The sequence below is a fragment of the Bufo gargarizans genome, chromosome 3 (genome assembly GCF_014858855.1).
Source record: "Bufo gargarizans isolate SCDJY-AF-19 chromosome 3, ASM1485885v1, whole genome shotgun sequence".
NCBI classification, from domain to species: domain Eukaryota; kingdom Metazoa; phylum Chordata; class Amphibia; order Anura; family Bufonidae; genus Bufo; species Bufo gargarizans.
The window spans coordinates 119,084,287-119,110,387 of record NC_058082.1 but is presented as its reverse complement, the minus strand read 5'-3'; the positions used below and the strand labels follow the sequence as shown (position 1 = coordinate 119,110,387).

Sequence of the window (26,101 nt, the reverse complement as noted above, 5' to 3'; positions counted from 1 at the left end):
CATGTTGGGTCCTCCAGACACCGCCAAAATGTCAGCTCAGCGTGGTAAGACTTGGTGCAAATAAGCTAGCTGTCTCTCTGAGAAAGCTGGTAGCCTGACCAAAGGTTAGTGGCCCATGGTCTGTGGGTCAGACTTCTGGCTTGCTTCCTGGTCAATGGGCTGGTAACCTGAGGTCTATGGCTCCCCCTGTCAGTGTCTTCTTCTGGTAAATCACACAGTCTGGCACAGTCTCTCCTACTAAACACTGGTCTCTATCTGCAGAGCCTCTTATATGCCATTTCTAGCTGAACTAGAATTTTCTAGTGGGAGAGGAGGAGTTCAGAAGCACAGCCAAAACAGAGACATTGTTACAATTTCTGTCTATCATAGACCCGTATAGAGCTTCAACTCTTTCCTGCCGTGACACTTTTTTAGTTTTTGCATTTTCATTTTTCACTCCCCTTCTTCACAGATCCATAACTTTTTTTATTTTTCAGTTCACATAGCTGTATGAGGGCTTTGTTTTGCGAGACAAGTTGTACTTTCTAATGCCACTATTTAATATGGCATACATATAATTATAGTTTTTGTTGCATTTTTATACTTAATATAAACTTTTGAAAAAATGATTTTCTTTTCTTTTTCGCCATATTCTGACCCCCATAACTTTGTTTCAGTTATGTTTACGGAGATGTGTGGGAGCTCATTTATTTTGCAGGACAATTTGTTTTTCATAATACCATTTTGGAATGTGTGTGACTTTTTAATCACTATTTATTCAAATTTTTAGGAGATGAAGTGATGAAAAAATGGTGAGTAGGCCATTTTTTTTTTTAGCCATTCATGGTATGGGATAACCTGATGTAACCCATAAAGCTATTTATTTTATATTGTTTATATATTTTCAAAACTTTAACTTTTTTTTTAACTTAGATCCTTAAGTGGACCACAACTTGCAATCATCAGATAATAATGTAATTTGTTCCATTATTCTGTACAGAAATAATTATATCCCAGTTCAGTGGGATATACTGCCATCTGCTGGACTGACCTGGAATAAACTAATAAGCCTGGAAGCCTAGTACAGGTTCCAGCTCATTATGGATCTCCACCAGGGGAAAGCGTGCCTGACCCGGAAGTTCCAGGCTTTAGCCTCCTCAGATGCAGTGGTCACATTATTTGTCTACAGTTAGCACCACTGCTGATCGTGGACATTATCTGCGATTGCCTGCTCTATGAAACAGCAGGAACCTGGCACCATCTTTAAAGACCCAACATCCGCTGTACATGTACGGTGGATGTTGGAAAGGGGTTAATGCAAGTTTATGGGAATACATACAGTTGCAAGAAAAAGTATGTGAACCCTTTGGAATTATATGGATTTCTGCACAAATTGGTCATAAAATGTGATCTGATGTTCATCTAAGTCACAACAATAGACAATTACAGTCTTCTTAAACTATTAACACACAAATAATTAAATGTTACCATGTTTTTATTGATCACACCATGTAAACATTCACAGTGCAGGTGGAAAAAGTATGTGAACCCCTAGACTAATGACATCTCCAAGAGCTAATTGGAGTGAGGTGTCAGCCAACTGGAGTCCAATCAATGAGATGAGATTGGAGGTGTTGGTTACAGCTGCTCTGCCCTATAAAAAACACACACCAGTTCTGGGTTTGCTTTTCACAAGAAGCATTGCCTGATGTGAATGATGCCTTGCACAAAAGAGCTCTCAGAAGACATACAATTAAGAATTGTTGATTTGCATAAAGCTGGAAAGGGTTATAAAAGTATCTCCAAAAGCCTTGCTGTTCATCAGTCCACAGTAAGACAAATTGTCTATAAATGGAGAAAGTTCAGCACTGCTAGGAGTGGCCGTCCTGTAAAGATGACTGCAAGAGCACAGCGCAGACTGCTCAATGAGGTGAAGACGAATCCTAGAGTGTCAGCTAAATACTTACAAAAGTGTCTGGCATATGCTAACATCCCTGTTAGCGAATCTACGATACGTAAAACACTAAACAAGAATGGATTTCATGGGAGGATACCACAGAGGAAGCCACTGCTGTCCAAAAAAAACATTGCTGCACGTTTACAGTTTGCACAAGAGCACCTGGATGTTCCACAGCAGTACTGGCAAAATATTCTGTGGACAGATGAAACCAAAGATGAATTGTTTGGGAGAAACACAAAACACTATGTGTGGAGAAAAAGAGCCATAGCACACCAACATCAAAACCTCATCCTAACTGAAGTATGGTGGTGGGGGCATCATGGTTTGGGGCTGCTTTGCTGCATCAGGGCCTGGACGGATTGCTATCATCGAAGGAAAAATGAATTCCCAAGTTTATCAAGACATTTTGCAGGAGAACTTAAGGCCATCTGTCCACCAGCTGAAGCTCAACAGAAGATGGGTGTTGCAACAGGACAACGACCCAAAGCATAGAAGTAAATCAACAACAGAATGGCTTAAACAGAAGAAAATACGACTTCTGGAGTGGCCCAGTCAGAGTCCTAACCTCAACCAGATTGAGATGCTGTGGCATGACCTCAAGAAAGCGATTCACAGCAGACATCCTAAGAATATCGCTTAACTGAAAACGTTCTGTAAAAAGGAATGGTCAAGAATTACTCCTGACCGTTGTGCACATCTGATCTGCAACTACAGGAAACGTTTGGTTGAAGTTATTGCTGCCAAAGGAGGTTCAACCAGTTATTAAATCCAAGTGTTCACATACTTTTTCCACCTTCACTGTGAATGTTTACATGGTGTGTTCAATAAAAACATGGTAGCATTAAATTCTTTGTGTGTTATTAGTTTAAGCAGACTGTGATTATCTATTGTTGTGACTTAGATGAAGATCAGATCACATTTTATGACCAATTTGTGCAGAAATCCATATCATTCCAAAGCGTTCGCAAACTTTTTATTGCAACTCTAAGCAGTTTTTCCAGACATAGTCTTCAGAAATAAACATCAGAGCTATACCAGACAGTCAGAAGGTCAGTGTGTCTGTTTTTTCCCTCCAAAACTTTGCATAGGTAGAAAGTCTTAAAGTCTCTCAGTATTAGCTGGCTAGGTCTTAACCCTTTCCACAGTGGAGTACAGATATGGTGTAATAACATTGCATATTAACAGGATATATAACAAGAAAATATTATGAATGCGCTTTTGAATATGGGTTTGTGCAGGGTACGTTCCATATACTGGAGGACATAAGGGCACTCCAGCATATAGACAAATCCTGCATTCTCACAACTGAAATTACCCAAAACATAAAACTTTTTTGCTGCTGGTAGAACAGACTATACTGGTTTCCATCCTTCTATGGTTATGACTGCCATTTTTGCATCCCTTACATGCTGGCTTGAAAATTCAGGGATTGGAGGTAGAGCACAAAAAATAGCAAGGTGGACATTAATCAGCAAGAACGATACTTGATTTATTCAATGGGAACTCTGCATCCAAAAGGGTTTAATGTCAATTTTGATATTAGGTTCTTCTGATTCCATCCTCTTAGTGAGAAATCCAGCGCCGTTCAACAGATTCGCCGCACCTGCGCACTTCATTCCCCATTATTGCCAGAGGCACAGGAGTATTTAATGTGCATGTGTCGGCCTGTACATCCCGATCGAGCCGGCCTTGTGCCTCTGGCCATAATGGGGAATGAAGTGCGCAGGCACGGCGCATCTGTTGAATGGCACTGGCGCTGGATTTCTCACAAAGAGGAGGATGTAATGAGAAGAACCTAGGGTGGGCCAGAGGGGTGAAAGGGGAGGGGTGAAAAGGGTGGGGTTTCGTATGAAAAGCGCCGAGCGGCCTGGGCAACAGCTGCATGAACGCCACCCCTGGGCACCTTCAGAAGCTAATTAACATATTGAATAAAAGTGTTTTTCTTAGAAAATCGGCGATGAACAGCAATATGGAAGGTAGCATTGTGTGAAAAAGCTCTTATTGTATGATGTTTGTGCCTAATTGTATTGAAACCGTCATTTGGCATTTTGGGCACTAGAGGCCACTGTTTTGCAGCTACAGCCAGCACACTCTGGGATTTGAATATGCAAAGCAGATGTTGACTCATGCAGTCTGCTTCTAGACAGAACCAGGAAGTGTGAGCTGATCTGACATGATGGAAGGATTGTTCTGTGAGAGACTGAATCCGATTCCATCCTGGCTTGCGGATGTCCGGGAGTGAATGGACACGCAGAGGAAAGAGATTAGCTGTTGTCCCCTTACTGGATCCGGCTCTTTGAAAGAGAGATTGTTCCAGGAAGACCATTTACAGCGTGTGGGCAGAAGTCTTATTATCAAGCAAGGCCGCACGGTTGGTGAGAGGTTGGTGGCCAATACACCTGGTTACTGATTGTATTATACTGTGTGGTGCCTGAAGTAACAGAGACTAGCCTAGGCCTTATAGTAGTTAGATAGTTAGGGTTATACGTTTTGCTAGGCCTTACTGTACTGAACTGCAGTGCAGTATTTGACATGCAGGCTCTGCTGCATCTGCCACCCACTAGGTGTGTCCTCTTTAGCGGCACAGCATGACTTGCAGGCTCTGCAGTGTGTGCCATCGGGCTAGGCCTGTACCTCGGACAGAGACGGTGACTGTTGGCCTGGGGTATAACTTAGTCTGTATACTTATATTGTTGTGTTATTAGTATTGTTAAAGTAAAGTTTCTGTTCTTGCATATAAAGCTGGTGTCAGTGTCGCTTTCCTGGTCTGTGACTTCGCTGTATCCTGGGGAGCCCACACTGTTACACGGCTTACAACTTGGCATAGTCGGCAGGATACAGCAACCGTTATAGACGGGAATGTGTTTGCGGGAGACCGTCCTCCGGCGCCAGTGGTGCCGGATCAGGACCCAGCCCAGGGTGCACAGGCGCAAGTCCTGCTTGCCCCCAACAATATGGCTACTCCAGTAGGATACATCCCCGTAGGGGCACTGCTGCGTCATCTGCCAAAGTATAGGTAGAAACATGACAGTGCAATTAAAATGTGCAACCTGACCCCCGAACTGCGGGGGAAAGGTTGCGTCGGGAGCCCTAGAGGGTGATGTCAGGCAGACAGTGATGTTAAGGCCTTACTCCGAGAGAGATACCCTAGAGAAGATATTCTCCCTGCTAGAGCCCAAGAGGGGCAGTCCAAAGTGGTACCATTACGGAGTCACTTCTTTAACTGACCCCAGCGTGAGGGCAAGACCCTGATGCAATATTCCAATGCTCTACAGGAGACGCTGAATGAGATACAACGACGATACCCTGATGCCATGGGTGCCTTCTGGGAGGTTGACCGGCTTCTACGAGATCAGTTCATAGTGGGGGTCTCCAATAAATTCATGACCCGAACAATAGCTGACATAACATTCTACAGCTCTGGAGAAAACACAGTCGGCACTCCGTTTATCAGAGATGCGGTGCACGCATCCAGGGTAAAACCTCACATACTTGTACAAAGAGGACCGACACTCGCTGAAGTAGAATGATTCTTATATTTAATGGTCACTTGCCTTCTGTATGTGACCAATAATTATAAGAATCATTCTACTTCAGCGAGTGCTGGTCCTCTTTGTACAATAACATTCTACAGCATCTACTTAGCCGCCGTAGAGAGAGAGGAAGAGCCCATACCTGCGGAGGCGAGAGTAGTGAATAGCACCCATGTTACAAGGGACCGGCTGTGGGTCTGAAGAATCAGAATCCTTAGAGGATGTGGTCCAGACCCTGTGGGTGGAAGTGAAAGAGCTTCGGCTGGAAGTGTCCCAGATGAAGGCAGAGCTGTCCCGGCCTCCGGAAACTGATCCCACACCTCGTGCCACTCCATCCAAAACAACTCAGGTGAGGGGGCCGGTCAGAAGAGGGCCCCTCTGTTGGGCTTGCCGAAAGTGCGGCCATATAGCTAGAGAGTGCCCAGAACAGGTAGCATCTGAGCCGACGTTAAACTTCCGACCGCTGCAGTAGCTGGGAGTCCTGCGGCGGTGCACCAGAAGTTAAGCCCTCTGCGTGAAGAACATGATCTGTACGCCAGCAGCCCCGTATTAGAAGCCGAGTTGGAAGGCCGGAAGGTCTGCTGCCTAGTTGATACAGGGTCAGAATGCACCCTTATGCCCCTGGAGTTCTTAGAGGGACACTTCAGGCATATGATGGAGCCCAAAGACGGGAACGTCATCAGGCTGACGGCTGCAGATAACAGAGAGATGGATGTTCGAGGGATATTCTGGATGCGGATCCGACTGTTTGGGCAGGACATCGGCAAGAAAGGGGTTGTGCTGGTGGACCATTTGTCCCAGAAAGGGTAGGACGTGACCCTGGGCATGAATGTACTGAAAGACCTAGACCATCAACTGTATGCCAGGGAAGGGCCGAAGTACTGGCAACGGGCCACCGCACACCGGCCTACCCAGAAGTTCTTACAACAATTGGTGAGGAGCTGTAGCCTGAGAAAGAGTAACCTGTCCAGTAGGGCCAGTAGAGACGTGAGGGTGCTATGGAGGACTCCATTGAAGATCCCACCTCGACAAGAGCTAATATTGATGCTGCCGGTGGGGGACGACGACTGAATGGACTGCAGGTCCTAATCGAGCCCGCTTATCAAGAAGAAACACAGATTCGCCCACTGGTAGCCCGGGCCCTAGCCATTGTGAAAGACGGATGTGTGCCTATATGCTGCTGTAATGTTGAGGACTGTGAGATAACAGTCGCTGGAAATACCCTGCTGGCCAAAGTTTGTGTCCGAAGGTGGTATCGCTCGACGAAGGGGCTTCACGCTACAGCCGGATAGGAGATCAGCCTGGACCTATACTGTGGAGATCCATTTAAGGGAATCCCCGACAACAGAGTGGAACGTTCGAGTGATCATGGCCCGTATGGGGGTGGACTGCAGAATCCTGACCCCGGGGGAACAAAATATGCTGGAGGACACCCTTTGGGAATTTCAGGAGGCCTTCGAGACATGATGAGGACTTTGGGTGTGCTACTGCCAGCGAACACGAAATCCCAACCGGCGATGCTGCACCGATCAGGGAACGTTATCGGCAGATCCCACCTAAGATGTATCAGGAGGTAAAAGATATGGTGGCCAGCATGTTGGAGAACCGGGTGATCCAGGAGAGTCAAAGTCCGTGGCCTGCTCCAGTAGTCTTGGTGTGGAAGAAAGATGAGAGTCTCCGGTTCTGTGTGGATTATCAGAAGCTGAATGCTCAGACCCGCCAGGATGCCTACCCCCTTCCGAGGATTGAGGAGTCATTGTCAGACCTAAGCAAAGCAAAGTTCTTCTCGACTCTTGACCTGGCTAGTGGGTACTGGCAGGTGCCGGTGGCCAAGAAGGACAAAGCCAAGATGGCCTTCATTCTACCTATGGGACTTTACGAGTTCCACCGGATGGCCTTCGGCCTCTCCAATGCTCCGGGGACATTCCAGCGATTGATGGAACACTGTCTGGGGGACCTCAACTTCAAATCAGTGTTGATATACCTGGATGACCTAGTAGTGTTTTGGGCCTCCTTTGAAGATCACCTCCAGAAGCTGCAAAAAGTCTTGGGACGGCTACGAGACCATGGTCTCAAGATCAATCCCAAAAAGTGCCAGTTGTTCAGACAGCAGATAGAGTACTTAGGACATGTGGTCACCCAGGAGGGGGTAACGCTGGCCCCCAGCAAGGTGGAGGCCATTCAGAATTGGCCCCGGCCAAGTACACTTCGGGAGGTACAGGCGTTCGTGGGACTGGCCGGCTACTACAGGAGGTTTATACCCAAATCTGGTGGGCCCGTTAAATGAGTTGCTAAGAGGCACGGCTGGGGGCCTAAAGAAATGTCCCGTCGACTGGGGGCCCCAGCAACAAGAGACCTTTGAAGCGTTGAAAAAGGCGCGGACTAATGCCCCGATCCTGGCTTACACACGGTTTGATACCCCATTACTGATGTATACTGACGGAAGCCTACATGGTCTGGGGGCCGTACTATCCCAAGTCCAGGATGTATGGCAGAGAGTCATCGCCTATGGGAGCCGATCCCTAAGAGAATCAGAACGCAACCCTGATAACTATAGCTCATTTAAACTGGAACTACTGGCACTGGTGTGGGCCATAACCGAAAGGTTTGCAGAATATCTGCCTGGTGCAGAAGTGACCGTGATGACGGACAACCACCCGTTGGCACACCTGGAGAATGCCAAGCTCGGTGCACTCAAGCAAAGATGGTTGGCCCGCCTTTTTAAGTACCAATACCGCATCAAATTCTGGTCCGGTAGGGAGAACGGCAACGCCGATGCACTCTCTCGAGTTCCAGTTGGACAGTCGACTCAGAGAGCCGATGAGGAGTTAGAGGACACTGAAACCCTGACCTGGGTCGCTTACCTCTGTTCCAGGATGTGGCACATTCAAGTGGGGTGGCATCTGGGATGACCCTGGTGCTGGGGAAAACGTTGAGCGATTGGGAGAGAGTCCAGAATGGCTGCCGGGATTTGTGGAAAGTGAAAGAATGGGTTCGGAGCAAGGTCTGGCCTCGGCCAGAAGAACGATGCCGCCTGACCCCAGGGGGTCAGAAGTTGTTAAGGCAGTGGGACAATTACCCAGGGCCTCCTGTGCCGGATCATATACTTACAGTCAGGGCTGCAGTACTGGCAACAGATTGTCATTCCCATGTCGTTGGGACTGGAGGTTGCCAGGGAAGCTCATGAAAAGGGAGCTAATTTTGGGAGCGACAAAACGTTCAAGTGGCTTCAACGGCTAGTATACTGTCCAGATCTGGCCAGCATGGTGGGCGCGGCATGTCTTAAGTGTCGATCCTGTGGGCTGAGTAAGAGTACTGAACAGCAGGCCCCTGTGGAGACCATCCGCATGTCAGCGCCCCTAGAACTTCTGATGATCGATTATATACTTTGTGGTGCCTGAAGTAACAGAGACTAGCCTAGGACTTATAGTAGTTAGGGTTATATGTTTTGCTAAGCCTTACTATACTGAACTATGGCGCAGTATTTGACTTGCAGGCTCTGCTGCATCTGCCACCGGCTAGGTGTGTCCTCTTTAGCGGCACAGCACGACTTGCAGGCTCTGCTGTGTGCGCCATCGAGCTAGGCCTGTCCCTCGGACAGGGACGGTGACTGTGGACCTGTGGTATAACTTAGTCTGTGTATACTTATATTGTTGTGTTATTCCAATTGTTAGTAATTTTCTCGTCTTTCATATAAAGCTGGTGTCAGTGTCACTTTCCTTGTCTGTGACTTTGCTGCATCCTGGAGAGCCCACCCAGGTACACGGCTTATAGCATTCTAATATGGGGAATGTAATGGAGATCCTGATAGTGTTCTATAATGGTGATTTTAGGTGAAAGACTCCCTTCAAACTGCAAAAAGGTAAATCTGCACAATTATGCAGTGAAGGGAGAAATTATCACTGTATGTACTATGGGTGTGGCGTACCTCAAATATAGGCAGACCATGCAGCTGCTATGGGGCCCGTTGAAGGGGGGCGCCCAGAGTGGATTGGAGGCCCTGCCCCCTGATTATTATACCACAACAATAGCTGCTGTTTGAGTCCCTCTCCGGGGTTTTGGCTGGTCCTGCTTCCCCTTACAATGTATTGCCCGGCTGCAGTTACAGACAGTCCCCACTGGAAGCCGAAGAGAGAGCTCTCTTTTGTCAGTTGAGCGCTGAACTGGCCAATCAGCGCAACTGTCAGATACAGAAGCCAGCTCCCATGTGTGAACCCATGCTGGCCCTGCCTGGCTCAGTCTGCCGGACTAGAGGCACGGCATAGCCAGAGTAAGTAACACGCTGCATGAAGTAGTGAAAAAGGTCATGACTTGGTTGTTAGAGGGGGAAGGGGGCAGCAATTCTGCCTTCCTCAGCAGCAGTAACCAGAGTATTTTATTTTATTTTTTTGAGGGGGGGGGGGGGGGGACCTTCTCTATATAAGCATCAGTAGCAAGCAGAGTTTACGGCAGCTTGCTGCTGTTTATATAGAGGAGATTGTGCCCTAGGCAGAACCCTCTTCCTCCCCATGTACTCTTCCTGGTGCACACTAGGCATCAGAAGCAAGCAAGAGTTCATGGCAAGGAGGTGGTCTGCTTGTGTAAAACAATATAATAATTTCTTAATAGAATAAAAAAAAAAAAAAAAAGTTCAAGGCATTTACATACTACTTATGTCCTTAAAATTTTATCTAAAACTCAGGAATGAATTGTAACCAGCTGGGAATCAATATATATGAATAAACATACATTGTACTTGATTTTTACAGGTAGGGATGGCCCCAGTACTGAGTTTTGCTATGGGCCCAATGATTTCAATGTACGCCCCTAGGTGGTACTATGTATATTCTATAGCTGGTACTGTGGCTGGTGCTGTTATCAAATCTATTTTGTAGCATTAGTTACTCGGAGATTCCTTCCGAAAAATGGCCATGCTCACCAGTGGCGTACATAGAGAAGGGCCCCATAGCAAGGATCAAACCAGCCCCCCCACAGGACAGAAGGGTTTCTGCCTAAACCCTTTTCAATGACCATTGGGCCATTTTTCCACTGCTTCATTTGCTAAAAGTTGTTCCTTTAGAGCAGGGTATCTCAACTCCAGTTCTCGGGTCCCACCTAACAGTCAGGATTTGAGAATATCCCACATAATGAATACCTGGGGTAAGTCCTGATGCATGGACACTAATTATATCACCTGCTCAATACTTAGAAAATCCTGAAAACATGACTGGTACAGTAGGTGAGTCCTGAGGACTGGAGTTGAGAAACCCTGCTTTAGAGGGTAGATTCCTGACCAAGTTTTTACCTCCAGTAGAAGAGGAGATAATACCAACTAAGACTGAGCCCCCTCTTGCCCTGGGCCCCATAGCAGTCGCATGGTTTGCCGCTATGGTAGTTACGCCCCTGATGCTCATTGTGTACATTATTCAGACTAAACCCAGCCCCCTCCTTCTAAACTTTCTGTTTCATGAGCACTAGCATCAGAGGGGAGAGAGGGAGGGGGATAAGACATGGCTCAGCCTGAGAGAACAATGCACTGATTTTCTATTTTATTTTTCATGGTCTGCAATTGTGAAATCTGATGAAACAAGAGCAAATAACAAATACACAAAGAGAATATGTTATGTTTTGTTGGTTGTTATTTGTCTTTGTTTGCATTCTGGCTTTACTGGCCCTTTAAGTATCAAACTAGGATGCACCATTAAGAGGTTAAGCAGCAAACCTCTGAGACTACTTAGGTCTCTCCATCAGGTCTGTTATACCGTGCCTGATAAAGAGACCTAGTAATTTGGAAAGTCTGCTGTTTAACATATATATTTTAATTTCTAATTGTAAGGTTTAGGCCTGCTTCACACTGGCATTAATGGTTCTGGCAGGCTGTTCCAGCAGTGTGCAGCTGTGCACTGCTGGAGGTCCATCCAGCCCCATTGACTATCATGGGGAACGATGGAGGTCCGGCCGCAACTTGTATGGCCAGTATTAATAACTGTAATATGCAATATGGACTAAAATGTATATGGCTGCGTTAAAATAATGATCGTTCACCAGATGGAGTATTGGTGCTCCATCTTCTCAGGTACAACATTTTCTTTAGTTGTAGATATAATTTAAATCTTTTTCAAACGCCCATCATTGGCTTCTGCAAGTGTCAGTGAAGGATAGGAAGTACATACCATATGGCATAGTTATTTTTTTTTTAACAATTAAAACCTATTAAAGAGGTAAGCCTATACAGTGGGACACGTTGTAGCCTTCCATTGGAGATATATCCTCCTGATGTACAGATGTAGGCTCCAAACATGTGAGCAGAGCCTAACATAGGGAAAAATGGCATTTGACGTCTTATCTGTTTCACTGCAGAACTTAGCCTAGCTAACATCAGGGAAAAGGCAATCAATTTTATTACAATTTTCAAGTCCAGCACCACATGATAATAAATGATATTTACCTTAAAATATCAGAGAAGTCTTCCACACCATATTTGGAGATATTGTAACCACCTGGAATAAGAGGCAGTCTGCCGCAAATACTGGAAACATTTACTATCCTTCCTTGTGCTTTCCGGATTAGTGGTAGTAATGTCAGTGTCACATCAATCATCCCCAGTACATTCACATTAAGGACCTTGACAAAGTCATCTTTCTTCTGCCATCCAAGAGGAACCATATAACCAGGAATGGCAGCATTATTCACCAGACCCCAAAGTCCTACAAAACATAATTTTGAATATAAAAAACATGGGCATCAAACTCAAAATGTCAAACTTAAGGTTTCATGAAAAGGTGGTCTTACAGCAGTTTTGACCCTGAAAAACAACTGACCGAGTTAGGTAGAGGCTGTGGACAGCAAGACAAACATAGTAAAAATGAACAAACTTCTTAACTGAATCATTCCAAAAATTTGATCTGGGTTCTAATATATTTTACTGGAAAGTGGTATAGTTGGCCTGAAAAAACTGGTATATGACATTTTGCAGTTGACAATCTGCAATTTGAATTTCAGGGAAAATTTGATTCACAGTGAAGCCGAGTTTCCTCATGCTTCATGGTAGTGAATCGATTTTCCCTGAAATACTGTAAAAAAAAAAAAAAAAAAAAAATCTTATTTGCCTCATCCATTTGCTTGTGATGTGCCTTCGCCATCTTGATTGAAGATCTCCCACGAAATCCCGTGCATGGTGAAATATGAAGTCACCACGCTGGCTGATGTGATGACGTCATCATGGGCCACACAAGATTTCACGCTATATCTTCAATCAAGAGGGCTGCAGCCGGCCTGTCTCGAGCAAATGATTTTTATTTTTATTTTACACCCGATTATTGCTATCAAACGCTGCAATAATGTATGAATGCGGAATCTGAGGAGTACAATGACAGGGAGCATTGCAATCATTGCACCCACTACTTATAAAGAAGTGCACTCCGTGACAAACTAATTTGTCACACAGCAAATTTTTGGGTAAAATTTGGCGAAGCAGCCAAATTGAATTTTTTAATACTTCACTCGTCTCTAGTGAACTCCAATCACTTGCTAAAATGGTCCAGCTTTTATCCTGTTTTAACAAAAAAACTTTATCCCCTAATGAAATGTAGCCAGCTTATGCAGTCTTTAAACATTTACTATTGCATATGATGTAGTGGGAAGCATAAAAAAAGAATAATCCAAATGGGGTGTAATTGGAAAAAAAAATAAGCAATTCCGCCACATTTTTTACAGTTTTTTTTATTTTATTTGCGACATTTGATTTGCAATAAAACATGTTAATTTCCTTCTACAAGTCAGTATGAATCCAGCGATACCTTATATGTATAGTTTGTCTTGTTTTTTGATTCTGATAAAACAATAAAAACCTTGGAAAATATCAGTTTTAATTTTAATCATCACCATATTCTGACTCCTATAACTTTTTTGCAGTTATGTATACGGAGCTATGTGAGTATTAATTTTTTGCGGAATGATCTGTACTTTTTATTGATACCTCTCTGGGGTGTGTACGACTTTTTCATCACTTTTTATTGAATTTTTGGTGGGAAATGAAGAGACGGAAAGAAGTTTAATCAGATACAATGAATTTCAAATGATCAAAGAGCCAGATTCACACTTTGATAGTTGTAGCGATCTCTCTGCTCTTTCTTTACTCTGCTATGATTGACGGTTGTAGTGATTTTCTGGTTGGACGCTCAAGACATAACTCATAGCAGAGGTGAAAGGGTGTGAAGCAGCTGACCAAAAATATAGTTATAGCCAAGTTTTACCAACACAGTAGTATCTTGCCGCCAGCTGCTGAAACCACATCAGGTTATCGTATTCTTTTGTGTTGCTGCACATGTCATTTCTACATCTCTTTGATCTATGTGATGTATTTAATCATTATCATAGACTTTTCTCCTTTGCGTGTTTTAAAACCTAAATACAAGGTTTGGAACAACCATTTTCCATGAATTCTTATTCAACACTGCTCAATAAACATAAAAAACTGATATTGTCAAATGCCCTAAGGCACAGTTCATACTCAGGGATTATATAACTCACCTTGGTCTCCAACAATACGAGACACCCACTCAGCTGCAGAGCTCACATTCTCGGAGTCAGAAATATCTAGGATTACAGTTTGCAGTCTACTAGATGCTTCTTTCTTCAGCTTCTCAGCCCCCTTCTCTGTCAGGCAAGATGCTAGAACCTTCATGCCACGTTTGTCCAGTTGCTTGGCCAGCACATTTCCAAATCCAGTGTCACATCCGGTAATGAAGACATATTTATCTGTGAGATTCTCCAGAATCTGACTTTGTCTGTACCATCTGTACACTAATAGCAAACCCAACAGTATCAGCACAAGGAGACACATGATGGAATCACAAATTCTACAAAAATAAAAAATAAATAATGTTATCATACTGGGTATGGTCTGTTCAAAATTGCTCTATTGCTGTGGTCTCTCTAACCTCTGGTTCTTACAAAGCTACAACTCCAAGTATGCCCATCAGTCTGTGTTCTCCCTATGAGGCCTGTACAGTTTTATTGATTTTTTAAAGTTCCAAAAAGTTGACTAGTTGGTTCCAAAAGGAAGACTAGTTTGTGTTTTTGTAGTATACTTTTCCTCTATTTCGAGGATATATATGTACAGTACATACCAAAAGTTTGGACACACGTTCTCATTCAAAGATTTTTCTTTATTTTCATGACTATGAAAATTGTAGATTCACAGTGAAGGCATCAAAACTATGAATTAACACATGTGAAATTCTATACATAAAAAAAAAGTGTGAAACAACTGAAAATATGTCATATTCTAGGTTCTTCAAAGTAGCCACCTTTTGCTTTGATTACTGCTTTGCACACTCTTGGCATTCTCTTGATGATATTCAAGAGGTAGTCACCTGAAATGGTCTTCCAACAGTCTTGAAGGAGTTCCCAGAGATGCTTAGCACTTGTTGGCCCTTTTGCCTTCACTCTGCGGTCCAGCTCACCCCAAACCATCTCGATTGGGTTCAGGTCCGGTGACTGGAGGCCAGGTCATCTGGCGCAGCACCCCATCACTCTCCTTCATAGTCAAATAGCCCTTACACAGCCTGGAGGTGTGTTTGGGGTCATTGTCCTATTGAAAAATAAATGATGGTCCAACTAAATGCAAACCGGATGGAATAGCATGCCGCTGCAAGATGCTGTGGTAGCCATGCTGGTTCAGTATGCCTTCAATTTTGAATAAATCCCCAACAGTGTCACCAGAAAAGCACCCCCACACCATCACACCTCCTCCTCCATGCTTCACGGTGGGAACCAGGCATGTAGAGTCCATCCGTTCACCTTTTCTGCGTCGAACAAAGACACGGTGGTTGGAACCAAAGATCTCAAATTTGGACTCATCAGACCAAAGCACAGATTTCCACTGGTCTAATGTCCATTCCTTGTGTTCTTTAGCCCAAACAAGTCTCTTCTGCTTGTTGCCTGTCCTTAGCAGTGGTTTCCTAGCAGATATTCTACCATGAAGGCCTGATTCATACAGTCTCTTCTTAACAGTTGTTCTAGAGATGTGTCTGCTGCTAGAACTTTGTGTGGCATTGACCTGGTCTCTAATCTGAGCTGCTGTTAACCTGCGATTTCTGAGGCTGGTGACTCGGATGAACTTATCCTCCACAGCAGAGGTAACTCTTGGTCTTCCTTTCCTGGGGCGGTCCGCATGTGAGCCAGTTTCTTTGTAGCGCTTGATGGTTTTTGTGACTGCACTTGGGGACACTTTCAAAGTTTTCCCAATTTTTCGGACTGACTGACCTTCATTTCTTAAAGTAATGATGACCACTCGATTTTCTTTACTTAGCTGCTTTTTTCTTGCCATAATACAAATTCTAACAGTGTATTCAGTAGGGCTATCAGCTGTGTATCCACCTGACTTCTCCTCAACGCAACTGATGGTCCCAACCCCATTTATAAGGCAAGAAATCCCACTTATTAAACCTGACAGGGCACACCTGTGAAGTGAAAACCATTTCAGGTGACTACCTCTTGAAGCTCATCAAGAGTGTGCAAAGCAGTAATCAAAGCAAAAGGTGGCTACTTTGAAGAACCTAGAATATGACATATTTTCAGTTGTTTCACACTTTTTTGTTATGTATAGAATTCCACATGTGTTAATTCATAGTTTTGATGCCTTCAGTGTGAATCTACAATTTTCATAGAAAATTGAATGAGAAGGTGTGTCCAAACCTTCGGTCTGTACTGTATACACACACACACACACACAGTATATACACACACACACACACACACATTGACAAAAAATATAGCGCACCGAGATAGAAATGTCAGATTGATGCAAAACATGGCATACGGAGCAGTGCGGTTTTTATCCGGCTGCCTCTCGGCATGTTTGCCGTGATGCAGCCACATCTCCTGCCCGTCCCCATTATAGTGAAAGGAGCCGGACCGGACTTCCAGAAGCACACGTGTGTAAGCGTTAGTAATAGTAAGCGTTGAGCGTAATGGCTCAAATCCTACTTATCACAATCAACTACCTTTTGTGTCACCCCCAATTCCTCATAGATTGTAAGCTCTCGCGAGCAGGGCCCTGACTCCTAGTGTTTCAGTTGCATATTAACCAGTTACTTTTGTTTTGTACATGAACCCTATGAATTTGTAAAGAGCTGCGGAATATGGTGGCGCTATATAAATTTTTATTATTATTTTATTATCCGGCAGGCCGTTACACTGCTGGACAAGCCTAACGGTAGTGTGAAAGAATCCTTACTAGCATGTTTGTTTCCCATGGAGCATTGGTAATAAGTCTCAATACCATGGAGTACTTCCAGTAAGTCTCCATACAGGATTAGTCTTTTTAAGGATTCAGTAAGCACATCATCACACACATACACTGTATGTATCCAAAAGATAGCAGAACATTCAAGATGAGACTAAATGTTCCCCTAAGGCAGAGATCAACAACCTCTAGTTCTTGTAAAACTACAACTCCCTATATGTTCCATTCACTTCTATGAAGGGGCAGACTTGGATCTGGAAAAAAATCTTGTAGTAGGGTCAGGCTCAGACTGGCCCACAAGGGGTACAGGTGAATCCCCCGGTGGGCCCCTAGTCTCCCACCCCCTGCACAAGTGGCACATAACACAGTAGATTTACTGCCCTACGTACATATATCCAATGTACAGCACCTCAACCGGCCTATGTTCATATAAAAAAACTTGATAGATTATTAAAGAAATTCCCCAGGTTATTATTCTAGACACGATCAGAGCTGAGATGACATCTAGGTATAGAGGAAAGCTAGTCAGTATCCTTATTTTCCCCAGGACCTACCTTCTCAAAGTTACTACCTTCTTCAATTATCTGGTAGAATCTCCTGCTGTGTGAGCAGGTAATATTTGAATGTATCCGTAAGGAGGACCCCCAAAATAAATTTTACTGGTGAGCCCTAGGCACCCTAGTCCGACACTGAGTAGGGTCAACATCAGTAGGCAGGGACAACAGAAATAGGCAGTGCAGTCAGTACCATAGTAAGATACAAAATACAACCCCAGCAGAACAAAATACCACAGTGCCACCCCCATCGCAGTATTAAACAGTATCACTGTCCTAAGGAGGACAAAGCAGTTGAGCTTAGGAGGGCACCTGCGGCCACCAGCCAGGTGCATAAGTATCTGATGCTCCTAGCAATAAAAGAGGTCTCACTTCAGCAAGTACTGTAGCCTTTATCACGTAGAGAAAGTTAATAAAAGCCACTTACTAATGTATTCGGCTCCATTCAGACGTTCGTAGTGCATTGCGGATCTGCAATACACCCGGCCAGCACCCCCATAGAAATGGCTATTCTTGTCCGCAATTGTGGACAAGAATACGACATGCTCTATTTTTTTCTGGAGCTGCGGACCGAAAGATTGGGGCCGTGCTCTGGAAATGCGGAACGGATGCGGACCCATTCTACGGACGTCAGAATGGACCCTTATCCACATCGTCTCCTTTGCTGGCTTCATTCATTTTTCCATCACATTATACGCTGTTCATTTCCATGATTACGACCACCCTGCAGTGGTGGTCGTGCTTACACACTATAGGAAAAAGCACCTGCCTCTCTGATGGCCAGGACCGTGGGAGCGCACATGAACTAGTGCTTTTTACTATATTGTGCAAGCACGACCACCACTGATGGATTACAGGGTGGTTGTAACTATGGAAACAAGCAGTGTATACTGTGATGGAAAAATGAATCCGACCAGCAAAGGAAGCAATATGGACAATCACAATACATTAGTAAATGCTTTGTATTAACTTTCTCTACATGATAAATGCTATTTGCTGAAGTAAGACAACTCCTTTAAATAAATCTAAGATAATCAGATCATTCTGTAGCTGCCCAGTGGCCTTGAGGAGGGTTTGGGCGTCCCCCAATCTGCCTCTGCTTCTATGGCAGTTCTGAGAATAGCCAACCAATTTAGTATATTGGAAGTTGTAGTCTCACCACAGCTGGAGTGTCTAAGGTTGCTGATCCCTGCCCTAACACAAATGACTCAGCGGGGTCTTGTGGTAATAAAATCCAAATGATGAGGCAGAACTACACATTTTTAACAGAATAGTAGAATGATTATCTTTATGGAGTGCTTCCTCCTCTTTTGGATTTTAAACACATGTTTAATTTACTGAATGTCCTATGGCAGCACTATCACAAATGGGTTAAATCCTCATAGTTACTTACTGGGAGAGAGATTTGGGAGTCTCATGTACATCTCCTGAGCTGACACCACTCTTCTTATCACCTAATTTATCATCTAGATGTGTGTGACTACAGGAGAATGGTTGCAACGTCCTTACTAGGTGGCATAAAAACCAGATGTTATCAGATATAGTGCCTCTGATATTTGTTGTTGGGGTACCTTTTTCTATATCTGGTGGACGTGCGCCCCAATTCAGTCTTGGTGGGCTGAGATTGGTCAGCCATACCTCTTTCTCCCCAACATGCCTCACTGGGTGTTTCGTCCAATAACCTGGCCTTTAAACCTTCCCCTCTGTTTAAGATACTCCTTATTCCTGTTCTCCCTTTTGTTTCTCTTTATTGGCTCTCTACTGAGCTTTCTTCTATAGCCCAATAAATTGGGAAAGTTGACAGTTTTGAAGAGATTTTAGCATGGGAAATGCTATATCAATAGATTTTAATCTCTGTGGAAAGCCTGGAAATCTAACAGGAAGCTTTAAGACTGTAGTCAAGGCTGTAATCAACCACCATGGACCCTATAAAGCTGAGCTGAAAGAAGCAGCCAGTGTATTTTTTGTATCTCTCTGTAGGTCATGGTGGTGGAGACAAGATCTTGTAACATAAAGCTACCAGAGGATACTGCCAGCATACCTGGGGTAATTATCCAATAGGAGGCTCATAACTATTTGCTTAGTTAAATCCAGGTGGCGACTTTTTTTTTTTTTTTTTTACAGGCAGTGTATATTATATATATATATATATATATATATATATATATACACACACACACACACACACACACACACACACACACACATATTTCTGTTGTCTGTCGAAGTGTGACCAAGGGACAAGGGACCAGTGGGCCTCAGTGCTGTTCACTGATGAAAGTTGATTTACGCTGAGCAGAAACGATGGCCGTCAACGATGTTGGAGACGTCAAGGAGAGAACTATTCATCAGCCACTGTTGTCACCAGACGAGCCTTTGGTGATGGTGTTACAGTCTGGACAGGTGTGTCTAGGACATACAGAACTGCCCTATACTTTGTGAATGGCACAGTGACAAGCCCAGTCAATGTGCCTCTGCATGAACAACATAGGCCTAATTTAATCTTCATGGATGACAATGCGCCAACTCATCGAGGTTGCATCATTAGGGAATGGCTGCTGGAGACCGGGGTACCTGCTGGACACTGGTTTGCACTTTCTCCAGACCTGAATCCCATTGAAAACCTATGGGATCAGCTGAGTCATGGTGTAGAGGCTCATAACTCTGTACCCCAGAACCTCAATAACCTGAGGGCTACCCTTCAAGAAGAGTGGGATGCCATGCTTCAGCAGACAAAAGGTCGACTTGTGAACAGCATGAGACTTCATTGTTAAGCTGTAATTAATGCTCAAGGCCACATTACAAGTTATTGAAACATTGAAATTTTGTGTTGGGGTATACCCACCATTGTTGTTATCTTTTGTTTCAATACATTGTTTGAGATGAGGAAATCACCATTGCATGCTTCTACTTAAATGCTCTACTTTCATGATATAAAGTTACTGTAGTGTGAATTTTACATTTTCCATAAAATTTCCCCCAAAAGCCCCTAACTTTTTGTCAGTAGTGTGTGTATGTATATATATATATACACACACATATATACAGTACAGACCAAAAGTTTGGACACACCTTCTCATTCAAAGAGTTTTCTTTATTTTCATGACTATGAAAATTGTAGATTCACACTGAAGGCATCAAAACTATGAATTAACACATGTGGATTTATATATATAACAAAAACGTGTGAAACAACCGAAAATATGTCATATTCTAGGTTCTTCAAAGTAGCCACCTTTTGCTTTGATTACTGCTTTGCACGCTCTTGGAATTCTCTTGATGAGCTTCAAGAGGTAGTCACCTGAAATGGTCTTCTAAAAGTCTTGAAGGAGTTCCCAGAGATGCTTAGCACTTGTTGGACCTTTTGCCTTCACTCTGCGCTCCAGCTCAACCCATCTCGATTGGGTTCAGGACCAGTGACTGGGGAGGCCAGGTCATCTGGCGCAGCAACCCACCACTCTCTTTCATGGTCAAATAGCCCTTACACAGCCTGGAGTGTGTTTGGGGGCATTGTCCTATTGAAAAATAAGTGATGGTCCAACTAAACGCAAGCCGGATGGAATAGCATGCCGCTGCAAGATGCTGTGGTAGCCATGCTAGTTCAGTATGCCTTCAATTTTGAATAAATCCCCAACAGTGTCACCAGCAAAGCACCCCACACCATCACACCTCCTCCTCCATGCTTCACGGTGGGAACCAGGCATGTAGAGTCCATCCGTTCACCTTTTCTGCGTCGAACAAAGACACGGTGGTTGGAACCAAAGATCTCAAATTTGGACTCATCAGACCAAAGCACAGATTTCCACTGGTCTAATGTCCATTCCTTGTGTTCTTTAGCCCAAACAAGTCTCTTCTGCTTGTTGCCTGTCCTTAGCAGTGGTTTCCTAGCAGATATTCTACCATAAAGGCCTGATTCACACAGTCTCCTCTTAACAGTTGTTCTAGAGATGTGTCTGCTGCTAGAACTCTGTGTGGCATTGACTTGGTCTCTAATCTGAGCTGCTGTTAACCAGCGATTTCTGAGGCTGGTGAGTCTGATGAACTTATCCTCCACAGCAGAGGTGACTCTTGGTCTTCCTTTCCTGGGGCGGTCCGCTTGTGAGCCAGTTTCTTTGTAGCACTTGATGGTTTTTGTGACTGCACTTGGGGACACTTTCAAAGTTTTCCCAATTTTTCAGACTGACTGACCTTCATTTCTTAAAGTAATGTTGGCCACTCGTTTTTCTTTACTTACCTGCTTTTTTCTTGCCATAATACAAATTCTAAGTCTGTTCAAGTGTATCCACCTGACTTCTCCACAACGCAACTCATGGTCCCAACCCCATTTATATGGCAAGAAATCCCACTTATTAAACCTGACAGGGCACACCTGTGAAGTGAAAACCATTTCAGGTGACTACCTCTTGAAGCTCATCAAGAGAATGCCAAGAGTGTGCAAAGCAGTAATCAAAGCAAAAGGTGGCTACTTTGAAGAACCTAGAATATGACATATTTTCAGTTGTTTCACACTTTTTTGTTATGTATATAATTCCACATGTGTTAATTCATAGTTTTGATGCCTTCAGTGTGAATTTACAATTTTCATAGTCATGAAAATAAAGAAAACTCTTTGAATGAGAAGGTGTGTCCAAACTTTTGGTCTGTACTGTATATACAGGGAGTGCAGAATTATTAGGCAAGTTGTATTTTTGAGGATTAATTTTATTATTGAACAACAACCATGTTCTCAATGAACCCAAAAAACTCATTAATATCAAAGCTGAATATTTTTGGAAGTAGTTTTTAGTTTGTTTTTAGTTTTAGCTATTTTAGGGGGATATCTGTGTGTGCAGGTGACTATTACTGTGCATAATTATTAGGCAACTTAACAAAAAAATATATATACCCATTTCAATTATTTATTTTTACCAGTGAAACCAATATAACATCTCAACATTCACAAATATACATTTCTGACATTCAAAAACAAAATAAAAACAAATCAGTGACCAATATAGCCACCTTTCTTTGCAAGGACACTCAAAAGCCTGCCATCCATGGATTCTGTCAGTGTTTTGATCTGTTCACCATCAACATTGCGTGCAGCAGCAACCACAGCCTCCCAGACACTGTTCAGAGAAGTGTACCGTTTTCCCTCCTTGTAAATATCACATTTGATGATGGACCACAGGTTCTCAATGGGGTTCAGATCAGGTGAACAAGGAGGCCATGTCATTAGATTTTCTTCTTTTATACCCTTTCTTGCCAGCCACGCTGTGGAGTACTTGGACGCGTGTGATGGAGCATTGTCCTGCATGAAAATCATGTTTTTCTTGAAGGATGCAGACTTCTTCCTGTACCACTGCTTGAAGAAGGCGTCTTCCAGAAACTGGCAGTAGGACTGGGAGTTGAGCTTGACTCCATCCTCAACACGAAAAGGCCCCACAAGCTCATCTTTGATGATACCAGCCCAAACCAGTACTCCACCTCCACCTTGCTGGCGTCTGAGTCGGACTGGAGCTCTCTGCCCTTTACCAATCCAGCCACAGGCCCATCCATCTGGCCCATCAAGACTCACTCTCATTTCATCAGTCCATAAAACCTTAGAAAAATCAGTCTTGAGATATTTCTTGGCCCAGTCTTGACGTTTCAGCTTGTGTGTCTTGTTCAGTGGTGGTCGTCTTTCAGCCTTTCTTACCTTGGCCATGTCTCTGAGTATTGCACACCTTGTGCTTTTGGGCACTCCAGTGATGTTGCAGCTCTGAAATATGGCCAAACTGGTGGCAAGTGGCATCTTGGCAGCTGCACGCTTGACTTTTCTCAGTTCATGGGCAGTTATTTTGCGCCTTGGTTTTTCCACACACTTCTTGCGACCCTGTTGACTATTTTGAATGAAACGCTTGATTGTTCGATGATCACGCTTCAGAAGCTTTGCAATTTTAAGAGTGCTGCATCCCTCTGCAAGATATCTCACTATTTTTGACTTTTCTGAGCCTGTCAAGTCCTTCTTTTGACCCATTTTGCCAAAGGAAAGGAAGTTGCCCAATAATTATGCACACATGATATAGGGTGTTGATGTCATTAGACCACACCCCTTCTCATTACAGAGATGCACATCACCTAATATGCTTAATTGGTAGTAGGCTTTCGAGCCTATACAGCTTGGAGTAAGACAACATGCATAAAGAGGATGATGTGGTCAAAATACTCATTTGCCTAATAATTCTGCACTCCCTGTATATATATATATATATATATTTTTTTTTTGCAAATTAATTGAAAGGTAAAAAGTAAAATTTCACATAGACATAAGTATTCAGACCGTTTGCTGTGACACTTTAAATTTAGCTCTGGGCCTCCCATTTATTTTGATCATCTTTGAAAATGTTTCTACATTAGTCTACCTGTGATAAGTTCAGTTCATCGGACATGATTTCGAAAGACACACCCCTGTCTATATAAGGTCTCTCAGCTAACAATCCACATCAGAGCAAAAAAATCAATCAATGAGGAGGGCTATAGAGCTCAGAGACAGGATTGTGTGGTGGCAGAGATGTGGAGAAGGGTACAAACATTTTTTTGCTGCACTGAAAACGCCCACGAGGTCATGAGGTCTGATATGGGGGTCTGATCTAAAAGGTAGGGGGGGGGGGGATTTTTGTACTGGTTCACTATCTGTGTGATATCAGTATTTTCAGGGGGACTGTTTCTGCAGTATAGTGTTGGAGAGCACATTGGACAAAGTATTGGGGGTGGCAGGATGAAGTGTTGAGAAGGTGGGGAGGATGATGGAAAAGTAGGAAAGTATGATGTCTGTTTCTTAACCCCTTCAAGACACAGCCTTATTTCACCTTAAGGACCAGGTCATTTTTTGCAAATCTGACCAGTGTCACTTTAAGTGGTGATAACTTTAAAACGCTTTGACTTATCCAGGCTGTTCTGAGATTGTTTTTTCATCACATATTGTACTTGATGACACTGGAAAAATTAAGTCCAAAAATTATTATTTTTTTCATAAAAAATACCAAATTTACCAAAAATTTGGAAAAATTAGCAAATTTCAAAGTTTCAGTTTCTCTACTTCTGTAATACATAGTAAAACCCCCAAAAATTGTGATGACTTTACATTCCCCATATATGTACTTCATGTTTGAATTATTTTGGGAATGATATTTTATTTTTTGGGGATGTTACAAGCTTAGAAGTTTAGAAGCAAATCTTGAAATTTTTCAGAAATCCAATTTTTAGGGACCACTACAGGTCTGAAGTCACTTTGCGAGGCTTACATAATAGAAACCACCCAAAAATGACCCCATTCTATAAAATACACCCCTCAAGGTATTCAAAACTGATTTTTACAAACTTTGTTAACCCTTTAGGTGTTGCACAAGATTTAATGGAAAATAGAGATAATATTTCAAAATTTCACTTTTTTGGCAGATTTTCCATTTTAATATTTTTTTTCCAGTTACAATGCAAGGGTTAACAGCCAAACAAAACTCATTATTTATGGCCCTGATTCTGTAGTTTACAGAAACACCCCATATGTGGTCGTAAACTGCTGTACGGGCACACGGCAGGGCGCAGAAGGAAAGGAATGCCATACGGTTTTTGGAAGGCAGATTTTGCTGGACTGTTTTTTTTGACACCATGTCCCATTTGAAGCCCCCCTGATGCACCCCTAGAGTAGAAACTCTAAAAAAGTGACCCCATTTTAGAAACTACGGGATAGGGTGGCAGTGTTGTTGGTACTAGTTTAGGGTACATATGATTTTTGGTTGCTCTATATTACACTTTTTGTGCGGCAAGGTAACAAGAAATAGCTTTTTTGGCATAGTTTTTATTTATTGTTATTTACAACATTCATCTGACAGGTTAGATCATGTGGTATTTTTATAGAGCAGGTTGTCACGGACGAGGCGATACCTAATATGTATACAATTTTTTTTATTTATGTAAGTTTTACACAATGATTTCATTTTTAAAACAAAAAAATGTTTTAGTTTTTCCATAGTCTAAGAGCCATAGTTTTTACAGTTTTGGGGCGATTATCTTAAGTAGGGTCTCATTTTTTGCGAGATGAGATGACGGTTTGATTGGCTCTATTTTGGGGTGCATATGACTTTTTGATCGCTTGCTATTAGACTTTTTGTGACGTAAGATGACAAAAAATTGCTTTTTTCACACCGTTTTTATTTTTTTACGGTGGTCACCTGAGGGGTTAGGTCATGTGATATTTTTATAGAGCCGGTCGATACGGACGCGGCAATACCTAATATGTATACTTTTTTAAATTTATATAAGTTTTACACAATGATTTCATTTTTGAAAAAAAAAAAAGTGATGTTTTAGTGTTTTCATAGTCTAAGAGCCATAGTTTTTTCAGTTTTTGGGCGATTACCTTAAGCAGGGTCTCATTTTTTGCGGGATGAGATGACGTTTTGATTGTTACAAATTTGGCGTACATGCGACTTTTTTGATCACTTTTATTACCTTTTTTTGGGAAGTAAGGTGGGCAAAATTTCAATTTCATCATAGTTTTTTATTTTTTAGGCGTTCACCATTCGGGAAAAGTAACATGACCGTTTTATAGTCATCAGTATTAAAAATAGCACAACCCTTTTAACAATAGGTATAAAAAAAAAAAATATAATAATAATAATAATAATAATAATAAATGAACCTGGATCACACATTCAAATGCTATGCTTTGATCTAAATAATTAACATCACTTCTCAGCGTCATAGAATGCCTCCTTGAGTGGGAACCTTTTCTAAATTTGACGCGGTGACCACCTGCGCCACAGCACTGCACCAGCAGACGACGGAACCCAGCAGCCAAACAGCACTCCTGTTGCTTGGCAAT

The 26,101-nt window shown here is 43.0% G+C and overlaps 1 protein-coding gene across 1 annotated transcript in view; it reads right to left on the bottom strand.

Annotated features, from left to right (window-relative positions):
* Window positions 1–26,101, bottom strand: part of LOC122932457 (retinol dehydrogenase 7-like) — a 47,453-nt gene that overhangs the window by 8,813 nt on the left and 12,539 nt on the right. Inside the window, exons 2-3 of the mRNA XM_044286870.1 lie at window positions 13,984–14,312; window positions 11,900–12,158 (exon numbers count right to left, since the gene is read on the bottom strand). Coding sequence (XP_044142805.1) covers window positions 11,900–12,158; window positions 13,984–14,296 — 572 coding nt within the window. The 5' untranslated portion in view covers window positions 14,297–14,312. The remainder of the gene's footprint in view (window positions 1–11,899; window positions 12,159–13,983; window positions 14,313–26,101) is intronic.